The sequence below is a fragment of the Astatotilapia calliptera genome, chromosome 12 (genome assembly GCF_964374335.1).
Source record: "Astatotilapia calliptera chromosome 12, fAstCal68.1, whole genome shotgun sequence".
Classification (NCBI taxonomy): Eukaryota; Metazoa; Chordata; class Actinopteri; order Cichliformes; family Cichlidae; genus Astatotilapia; species Astatotilapia calliptera.
The window spans coordinates 34967549-34977718 of record NC_137433.1 but is presented as its reverse complement, the minus strand read 5'-3'; the positions used below and the strand labels follow the sequence as shown (position 1 = coordinate 34977718).

At 40.6% G+C, this 10170-nt stretch overlaps 1 protein-coding gene across 3 annotated transcripts; it reads right to left on the bottom strand.

Moving 5' to 3' along the window:
• Positions 1 to 3489: 3489 nt before the first annotated feature.
• Positions 3490 to 9941, bottom strand: ptrh1 (peptidyl-tRNA hydrolase 1 homolog). 3 transcript variants are annotated; one of them, XM_080309475.1, is made up of 7 exons: positions 9836 to 9941; positions 9598 to 9707; positions 9434 to 9519; positions 8404 to 8623; positions 7173 to 7272; positions 5609 to 5654; positions 3490 to 4084 (listed from the first exon to the last, which is right to left on the bottom strand). In XM_080309475.1, exons 2-7 carry the CDS (start codon positions 9626 to 9628, stop codon positions 3806 to 3808), a joined length of 762 nt encoding a protein of 253 aa, XP_080165601.1. In that variant the 5' UTR covers positions 9629 to 9707; positions 9836 to 9941; the 3' UTR covers positions 3490 to 3805. The 3 variants fall into 3 exon arrangements, with proteins under 3 accessions (XP_080165601.1, XP_080165600.1, XP_026044442.2); XM_080309474.1 differs by lacking the exon at positions 9598 to 9707 and having other exon boundaries at positions 9708 to 9910; XM_026188657.2 differs by having other exon boundaries at positions 9434 to 9707; positions 9836 to 9898.
• Between the last annotated feature and the right edge of the window lie 229 nt (positions 9942 to 10170).

Below are 10170 nucleotides of genomic sequence, written 5' to 3'. Positions count from 1 at the left end.
TGGATTACGTCGTTGAAAAGAAATTGTTCGAGCCATGTTTCCGAAGTAACAAAGACGTGACGGATGGCCTGGATTGCAGTCATTCAAAGACCAAATATAACGTCCCAGAACCCTCCAGCTCACAGGTTAGTCTGCTCCAAGCATTTACACGAAGGCAAGTCTTCTGTAGTAGTTAATACGTCATTTTCATAACATAATTGGTGATATAGGTTACAAGCAAGTCTGGCGCTGAACAGAAATTGTCGCGCTATGCTCCTTTATTTATTGTAAATAGTGAATTGTCCTGACACAATATTGCGTTTCGCTTCTGTTATTATGGTACATTGACAAGAACATATACTTTTTTTCACAGGATAAAACAGGTTTTTTTGTATCACTAATTGCCCAGTACGATTACAGCATACAATATTGTTGTCACTGCTACATTTCTGTGATGCGTACCAGAAATTATTTCCACTACTAATTAATTACCCTTGAGCTCAAAGGTCCTATTAATAAACGGTTAAGGAATGTGTATTTATGAAGACAATTTGTGAGACTGGTAAACTTATGATACGTACGATGGTCTTTCGTTCTACACGGTGCATTTCAAGGTCCTGTACCCATCCGGCGGTAAACTGTACCTGGACTTGTTGCAGTGACCTGAAGTTACTAAACTTCATGAGTGTATGCACTCACTCCAAGAACCGTATAATTATAAATATGCATATAAATATGCTACGATGAGATAGCTGACTTCATCTAACTAGCAAATGTTTTCCAGGCTACGTTGGTGATGCAGTTTTTTTTTATGTGTATGATATTTTTGTCATGCGATTTTAAAGCTGGTCCTACAACCGCATCCAAGAATAACATGCAGCTTATCTCAGAACTGTCGGTGAAAATTATTCTTGGAGCTAGGTTTAATTGAGCTGCATTTTAAAGAGGTGCAGTTTCACAATTTGTGTATATTTTCTAAGTTCACTATTTTGTCATGTGTTGAGAAAAACACAGATTTTAAAATTACATGGTCTAATATTTACATTTAACATAACTGCAACATTATTTTTTCATTTTTTTTTTAAAGACTCGAAAGGACTTGAAATTCAAAGTTTCAGACTTGTGACTTGACTCAGACTTTTACACCAGTGACTTGAGACTCGACTCTGACTTGCCTGACATTACTTGAGACTTGACTTGAGACTTGAGGATAAAGACTTGAGACTTACTTGAGACTTGCAAAACAATGACTTGGTCCCACCTCTGCTTCCCAATGTAAGATGAATAAGGATTATTTTGAACTCTGAATTGCCCTGAGCTGCCCTGGTAGAGTCAAAGTATAAAAACATGGAGCTAGAAATGTGCGAAATAATCCATTAAAGTTGAGACATTTCACTCAGAAATATAAGTCTTTGGTCAAGCTTTGGGAAAAGTCGGGAGTAGGGTTCACCAAGTGAGGACCAACTTTTATTCAAGTGTGGAAAATGATGTTCTAAAGGGCCAAATATAAAGTATCATTGATTAAACATATACATACCATTAACATAGCTCTGCTTAATAAGCTAAATTATCTAAATTCCCACTGCCAGTGGAGTCCGAGGGCTCGTTTTGTGCTACTTCAGAGTTAGAGGGAAGACCCCCCACTGGGCTGCTATTCCAGGGAATAGAGCGCAGGGGGAGGGTTTGAGGGCTGTTCTTGAATAAATTTATTTTTTTTCTCTAAAGGTTGGGTGTTCAGCCTGCTTTTGACCTTTGACCCACACAGAAGAAAAGTTACTGAAGCTGCTGGTAAGGCCTCATAAAGCTGACCAGAGAGGAAGGGCTGGGAAAGTGGCCTGATGGAAGCAAAAGGTGGCTCAACGGGGTCACAGCAGAGAAAGATGGGGGGTTTAGGAGGGCGAAGGGTGTTCGTGTGTGTGTGTGCTGGGGGGTGTCATAGAAGTTTCCTTTGAGCTCCCCCCTTTTTCTCCCTCATGTCCACAAGTGTGTCCCTACAGCTATTGTACCTCTGAGCTACAGCAGGACAGAAGGCCTCAAAAATCTGGGTCTAAACAATGTTTGCCCCCTTTTGTTTCTCGCCTGCCTTTCTTCTTCTGCCCTCCATCGCAATCTACTGGCCTCCTTTGTATTGATTTCCCTCATTCAGCGGCTCGTCAGCCTCTTTCCGCTGTTTTCTGCCCTTTTTTTGTACGCCACCTCCCCCGCCGAACCCTCCATTCCTCCGCTAACCTTCCTCTGGCATTCTCAGCAGTGTGAGAATGCAGCGCACCTCTTGACGGGATGCAACTCATTAAAGACACATAATTGATGAAGAGGCGCAATTAGTGGGACAATCGGAAGAGGAAATCAATATGTTTTTGGCCAAAAGAGCCACAACAGGGAGGACGAGCTGGAGAGGAGAACCGTATGTCGGGGGCAGAGTCACATGTGGACTCTCAGATACAAAAAAAGAGAAGATGAGCTTCAACAAGTCTTTGTTTTAGAGCGGTTCAGCTCCTTCTACTGACATTGCTCACGAATAAAAAACACCCAGGAAGCCTCTAACTTAAAGAACATGATCATCAAATAAAGAACAAAAAAATCAATAACACACGACTGAAGGCTCAGAGACTTTGACCTTTGACCGACTGCAAGAAGAAAGTGCAAATGCAGAGTGCAAAGTATAATAAACTGTTGTTAGCATCCCATCACATATTAAGAAGAGTATTTCATATATTGTATGCGTCACTTGTGGGAGGTAAATTGAATATTTTTAGATATGTCAGTGTGTCTGCAACTATGAGTGAACTGCTGTGAATCAGAGTGAGTGCGGTAGGATTAAGGTGGTGGTTTGGCTCAAAATTGTTTTCTATTACCAGCATAGTGACCGCCTGCTCCACTCTGTGTGTAGGACTCTCACACAGATACATGCATGTTAGTTTGGCTATCTTTGTGAGGACATATTCATATTATAAATATTTTTTGGCACGCTTTGGGCCCCTTATTACCAGCTGAGGATTACTTTAAAGCCACAGCCCACCTATTGTTGTTGACCACGTCCATCACTTTATGATCAGAGGGGCCTCTTCCAGCAGGAAAACACACCATGAAGCTCAAATCGTCTCAAACTTCTTGAACATATCATGGCTTTACTGTACTTTAACAGCTTCAACAGATCTCAGATCTCAATCCAATAGAGCACCTTTGAGATGCACATCATGGATGTGCAGTCAACAAATCTGCAGCATCTGTGTGATGCTATCGTGTCAACATGGACCAAAATCTCTGAGGACTGTTTCCAGCAGCTTGTTAAATCTGTGCCAGGTAGAATTAAGGCAGCTCTGAAGGCAAAAGGGAGTCCAGACCTGTATGAGCACGGTGAAGCTCATGAAGTGGTCAGTGAGTTTATTAGAATTAGTCGGTCAGGGCAGGTATTATTAGTATTAGTATAGTAGTACTGGTGTCAGAGAGTCTATAGTTTGCAGATTTTAAATGTTTTTAATGTAAATAAATGCTCAACTGCTCTTAATATGCATGAAAATCAGATAATCAAATTTATTTAGTTTAATAACGATTTATTTTCATATCTCACAGACAGACTGTCCTCTGCCACAGACTGAGCCAAGCTTCTGGCTTCACTTCCGGCTTTTCAGCGAAGTGAATAAAAAAAACTGGTTCATCGTGTAGGGAACAAACCTGAAGGCAACAAGATTTCTCGGTTCTCCTCTTGTTCTCTGAGACTTTTCATGTAACAACATCACCATTAAGTGAATAAATACAGATAAAGTGGTTCATGTTTTCTCTTTGAGGCAGTTCTATGTGTGATAACAGAGTTCAGGTTTCAGCTTCAGCTCTGAGCTGCTGCAGAGTCCTCAGCTGGTGAGCCTGAGCGGGCACTCTCGTTTCTCTTCTGTGCAGCTTGTCTGCCCCCTGCTGGTGAGGAGGGGAGCGGGGAGTCCTGTTGTGAGTCCTGCTGGGAAAGCTGGGAAAGGAGGAGGTCCACACTCTGGACCAAAACAGAATCCAGGAGTTTTTGTTCCTCTGTGGTGAATCTGCCCAGAACATGACGGTCGACAGACGTTTTCCCTGTCGGGCGGCCAATCCCGATCCGAAGTCTAGGCATCACCTGCAGGAGAAAAAAGATCCTGGTGTTAAACAATGTACATGTTTTTTATTTCTGCGTTTTAAGCTGTAAACACATATCTTCATCTAATTGTTATTTGCTACTATTTTAGATTTGGTTGAGTATATGTCTATGTGCATTTGACTACAGTAAAATACTAAAGTCTCTACACCTCAATTTTTAAAGCTTGAGAAATAGTTCTCCACCTTTCAGAAGGGTTTTCAAACTTTTTCTTAGGACACGGCCTATTTTTTTTACTTTTTCAGTCCAGTCCTTTTACCTGACCAATATCTTTTCTTTTGCTGAGTAGCATGCCTAAATAATATCTACAGCAGATGATCTGCTCTAGATATCTGAAAGTCAGGTTCCTAAGAAACTGTGGGGAAAAAAATCCAGAAAAGACCTGCAGCTGATCCATCTACTGTTTGAGGAAGCGTCATGATTCAAACTGTCATCAATATGTACAGAGGAGGTCGAGAAAGAGGTACAGCAGCGAGTGCTGTTAGGGATCATGTCAAAACAGAATAAGTCATGAACATAATGAAGTGCAAAATGTTACAATGCAATACCATCTGGAAAGCATCTGATTGGCAATGGCTTCATATTTAAGCATTAAATGATCCCAAACACATCTTGATGCATGCACCTGTCCCTTGATGCACTTATCCCAAACACACTGCCAGTGTAGTTAAAGCATACATGGATAGAAAAACACAGTGGAGCACTACCAGTCATGGACTGGCTTCATCAGAGCCTGGACCTCAACATTATTGAAGCAGTGTGGGATCATCTTAACAGAGATTGTAACAAAATGCAGAAACATCCAAAGAGCCTGGAGAACTATTCCTGAAGACTATTTAAGTAAATTACAAGAAAGCTGCTCACAGAGTTCAGAATGTGTTGAATAAGAATGATGGTGGTCGTATGACCACCATCATTCTTAGATCAGCCTGCTAGAACTGAAAACTGCACTTCCATGTATGTTTGCATGTTTCAATAAATCGTTACATCTATTTCCCATTTTCCTAGCAAAGTATAAACAAATGAGGGGCGGCTCAGGACTTTTGCATATGGATATTAAGTGACCGGCAAACTATGTTAACAGCTTCGTCTTGATGCATGCTCAATCATCCAGGAAAGTAAATCTCCAAAAGTTGATTCTGTTCATCTGGACGTAGCGTAGTGGGAGAAACGTTTCGTCACTCATCCAAGTGACTTCTTCAGTCTCAGCTAACTGACCTCCCAGCCCATTGTTCCCTCAGTGGACTGGTTTCAGTCATTATGCAAATGTACTGTTTATACGTTTGGGGAAACCTGCAGTCAGCTGAGACTGAAGAAGCCACTTGGATGAGTGACGAAACGTTTCTCAGTATAAATCTGACATTAAAATAAAAAAAAAAGAGCAGAATTCAGTGTGATAGTGAACACACACACACACACACACACACACACACACACACACACACACACACACACACACACACACACACACACACACACACACACACACACACAGCAGTGACTTACATCAGTCTGAAGACAGTCCACACAGGAGCGGACTCCATTATGACCTCTGTGGGGAAGGAGAAGCGACATTTATTTTATCAATCTGACAACCTCTTTTCTTCTTTGGTTTTGTTGTCCATCTTCAGGATACCAGATGCACCAGTTGCAGTTTCTTGCATTACATTAAATTTTCATAAATCACCATCTGGTTATACACTGCTGGAATGCCTAACGTGGCTTTTCAAGCAGGATTAAACTGCTTTATCCAGCTTGTTCTGAGTAGCAAGGAGAAGCGTACTGATAGGGGATGCCTCTTAACTGAACACCATTCTTATTGTTAGTAAGTAAAATGACAAAACAGTTAATGAGATACAACCAGCGTCATGGCATAAAATTAATAAAAACAGACCATTTGCAACATTATGAGAGTCAGGCATAAGAGTCTCAAGAGCTCGGGGAGGCTTCATCACAACAGCGCAATCAAGAGCAAAAATAGTAGCAGGAGGAAGAAAAGAGACAAGAGACGAACCAGAATGACTAAGGCCCAAGAGAGAAGCTGTGTGTGCTGATTAGAAGTTTGTTGGTTTTAAAATACAGGCCTCACTTCGCTGTTATTTCTGGTTGTGCTGCTTCTGTCTTCTCGTCTCGACATCGGGAAGACACCAAGGTTTACAGCAGGCAGAGCTCAGGCAGCTCACACATGCTCCAAGTTTGAACACTGAGGTGTTGAGAATTCAATCTTATGTGTACAAAGACAATTCCCAACAGCAGTTGCTTTAAATTGCTTAATAGTGAAAGGTAAAGACCCTAAAATATTAGAGAGAACAGATAAAAGAGAAGTGGAAAAAAAAGGAGAGTATAGAGAGAATAAGGACAAACACAAAATGCATAGGAAAGAAGACTCGAGTTAATGACATGCAGTGGTGACGCATAAACACACAGGGAGTGAATAAAGGGGGTGGAGAGAAGTGCTGAGCACATCATGGGAAGTCCCTGAACAACCTGAGACTATAGCAGCATCACTAATGGATGCTTTGAGGTCACCTGATCCCTCCATCTGATCCAGGTTTGATTAAAAAATAAGTTTCAAGTGAAGTTTTCAGCCTAGTTTCAAAAGTAGCGAGGCTTTCTGTCTCCTGAACCCAAACTGGAGCTGATTACACAGAAGAAGAGCCTGAAAGCTGAAGGCTTTGCCTCCTATTCTACTTTTGGAAGCTCTAAAGTAAACCTGCAGTGTGAGAGAGAAGTGCTCTACTGGGACAAGACACTGTCAGGTCTTTAAAATATAGTGGAGCCTTGTTGCTGTTGTTTTTTCCCCATGAAGACAGAAACTTTCCAGTCTGAAAGTTTGGACGAATGAGTGCAAATGCAGTTTAAAAGCCGCACTTGCACTTCCACGCAGAAATATATTTGTTTATTGGCCTTAAAGTTAATGTTAAATGTACCTTGACGATACTTTAGTGACTGCTTTCCCTCACCACTGTCAATACATCGCTTAAGATAATGAATACTGTTGGTGATGTAAACAGATCGCGGCGAGTCCGAAGCAATCCAAGACCCAACACTATGATAGAGGATGACCCACCTGGCGCTTCCTCCATGTTTGATGGCGATTTTCCCCAGAGGTTTGTCCAGTTCATCGTGGACCAGCAGGATATCTTCAGCCTTGACGCCATATTTGGCAGCTAAACAAATCAAAACATACAAAAAAAAAAGTTTCTTAGTTTGGTTGCTTCTAATAATATAGCAGGATAACAAAACTTTACTAGTACAGAACCCTTAAACACTTTGAACCTGAGCTTCCTTCTGTTCATATAAATGTGCAAGTAAAATAAACACACAGACATCACGTACACCTGTAAAGTGTCAAAAAGTCTGAAATAAGAATAATAAAAATCAAAGTTCTCACATGTAAAATAAAGAAAATGTGTCAAAGTCTTTATTCAGCCTAAAGCAAACTGAGCACACAATCAGAAGATCAACACAAGACTCCTCTCAGCAGAAGCGATGTCCAATGAAGGCCGCGTGAAGTGGTCGAGTCTTTTTGGTTTTCTGTGAGATTGAACATTTTTATTATTGTTGTAGAGGCTAAGCCTACGCCTGAAGCCACTGAGGTGTTCGATGGTGGGGGTCATGCGGTGCCACTGTTAGGAATGAAACTTGACTTAGTCCAATAACTCGAGCCGTACTTATCTTGTCTGTTTAACATCTTTATTGCATTCCATCGGTTGTATTTGTTGTTCAACAGTTCTCTTAGTATCCAACGTCATTTAACATAACTCACAACAGCGCAGCGGTCACAAACTGTTCACTTCTTCTGACCAACAACACCTGATGCTAATTACACGTCTATACAGTCCCATAAACACAACATCCTGTGAAAACACAAAAATGTTACACATAAGGTAACAACACAAAAATGGCTCCTACAATTATGATATTATAAAAGCAGGAATGAGTAGACAGAACTCTCAGAATCCATCCAAGGCATGTCTGAGCAGCTGCTTCTCTACATAAAATATTGTACAAGTCTCCAATTCATGGACTAAATTTTCTTTACATTCAATAATATAATTCACTGATTGTTTTCAATCGCATAGACAGAAGTCTGATATAGTGACAGGGCTGAATAACACAGGTTGAACCTCAATGGAGTTAAATTTCCAGCTTGAATTGTTTCTGGCTGCCTGAGTGACAGATGAACCACTTCAGTATGCTTGTGCAGAGACATGCCACATTTCACAGCTGATGATAAGAAAGAAAAAAAGCCTAATTTATTTAATGAAAATCACTTACAAAGACAGAAATGACCTCACCTGCTTTGGCCACTGATACTCCATTGACATTCATCAGCAGCCGGGGACGAAGCAGCACCACATTCGTTTGCTGGACTTCTGACAAAATGACCTCACCGGACACGTACTTGTCGCCACGCCAGCGGTCTGCCACACCGAGCCGGGCAGCGAGAGCACCAAGTACTGTCATACCAACGCTGTGTCTGGTAGCCTCCATCCCCGGATTACCCAGCCCCACCACCTGAAGCAAACGCAGACACACAGTTAAAGGCATACACCTCTGCAGTGAAGCTACAGGAACAGAAGACTGTCTGAGTCAAAGGAAGCAGACTGTTGAATTTTTATATATATTTACACATATATTCAGACAAGGTAAAAGCAACTGAGTAAATAAGCTTTTTTAAACTGGAGCTAGATGCAAACACAGAGAGATTCTAGATTTAGACTTAAAAATGACCAAAAACTCAGTAACAGCTCTGTTAACAGGAAAAACAACTATAGACAACATTGTAATGCATTGTATTGCACTGTACTGTATAAAGCTTCTATAGCTGCTTACAAACTGCAAACACTGTAGGGTCTTTATTGAGGTTTCATTCATTTTTAACAAAAGCCTATGAAGGCAAAGACAAGTTAACACAGGGGAGGACAGCTGACATCATTTTAAAATAAAACTGTTAGATATGCTGATTAAAATAAAATAGAAAAAAAAACAAGAATAAGGAAAGACCCAAGCTGGCTGAAATGAATGAAAGCATTTTCCTTCTAAAATTATCCCCACACTAACCAGTAATTAATTTAAGGGCAATTACGCCAAATTACAAAGGGGGGTTTGAGTAACTCAGTAAGTGTTTTGAAAATGTAGTAAGGTGATGAACAATTTGACAAACCCTACAAAATTATAAGTTCTCAGATCTTTCAATGGAGTTTGGCGAGATCTGACGACTGGTTTTAGGGGCTTACAGAACCTATAGCAGTAAACACATACAGCTGCCCGAGAACTTGGAGTGTAGTAGACAGTATGTAGCTGATTACGAGGTTTAACACTTACCATCTTTCGGCGGCCTTGATTGTGTATTTCTGCTTCGATTATCATCGCAGGTGAAAACGGATCGCTCAGCAGAACTCTGTTTATGACTCTCGTCAAAAGTCGTCGCATCATTAGAAAGTTAATCAACTTCTTGAAAAAGTTTAACAAATACTGGCAAAACTTACATAAAACTGAGCCCTTTTTCATTCGGCTCATAGAACCGATTGTCTTCTCTTGACAGTTAATAAGAAATCAGGCGTTTCCACATGTATTTACAGTCATGAAGCAACAGTACCTGTTCGGGCATTCATGTCGATTCTGTCAATTCATCGATTTCGTCTGGGGTTCACTATATGAACTGTAACTTTGTCAGATATTTATTATCTGTTTGTAATTAATCATAAGAATTTCCGTAATTATTACCAGTCTTTAAAATGTGAAGTAACCTTTTCCTGCCCTCCTGTCATGCTACCAACCGCTCAACGAGCGCTAGCAAGAAAACATGGCGGACAGACTTTTTCTCCTCTGTGGGGACACAGCGCCATCTAGCTCGGCGACTTGATTATTACAGCAAACACAAATTTGGAAGTCTATTGACTGAAAATAGCAAACAATGAACCTTTTAACACTATTTACATTTCAATAAATATTGAATTTAAACGAGTTTTGATTACATTTATCGAAATGTGTTTTTATGTACAAGCTGAATTTTATTTTACTTTATTTTACTTCATCTTCTCTATTTAGAACTACTTTTT

Bases quoted from the DNA above. Each gene is read 5' to 3' on its own strand.
- ptrh1 (XM_026188657.2), bottom strand. From the start codon at position 9,628: ATGAGCCGAATGAAAAAGGGCTCAGTTTTATGTAAGTTTTGCCAGTAT. The intron at 8,624-9,433 runs GTAAGTGTTAAA...CGTTTGCTTCAG, and splicing joins ATCAAGGCCGCCGAAAGATG to GTGGTGGGGCTGGGTAATCC. The intron at 7,273-8,403 runs GTGAGGTCATTT...TGATTTGTTTAG, and splicing joins AGTATCAGTGGCCAAAGCAG to CTGCCAAATATGGCGTCAAG.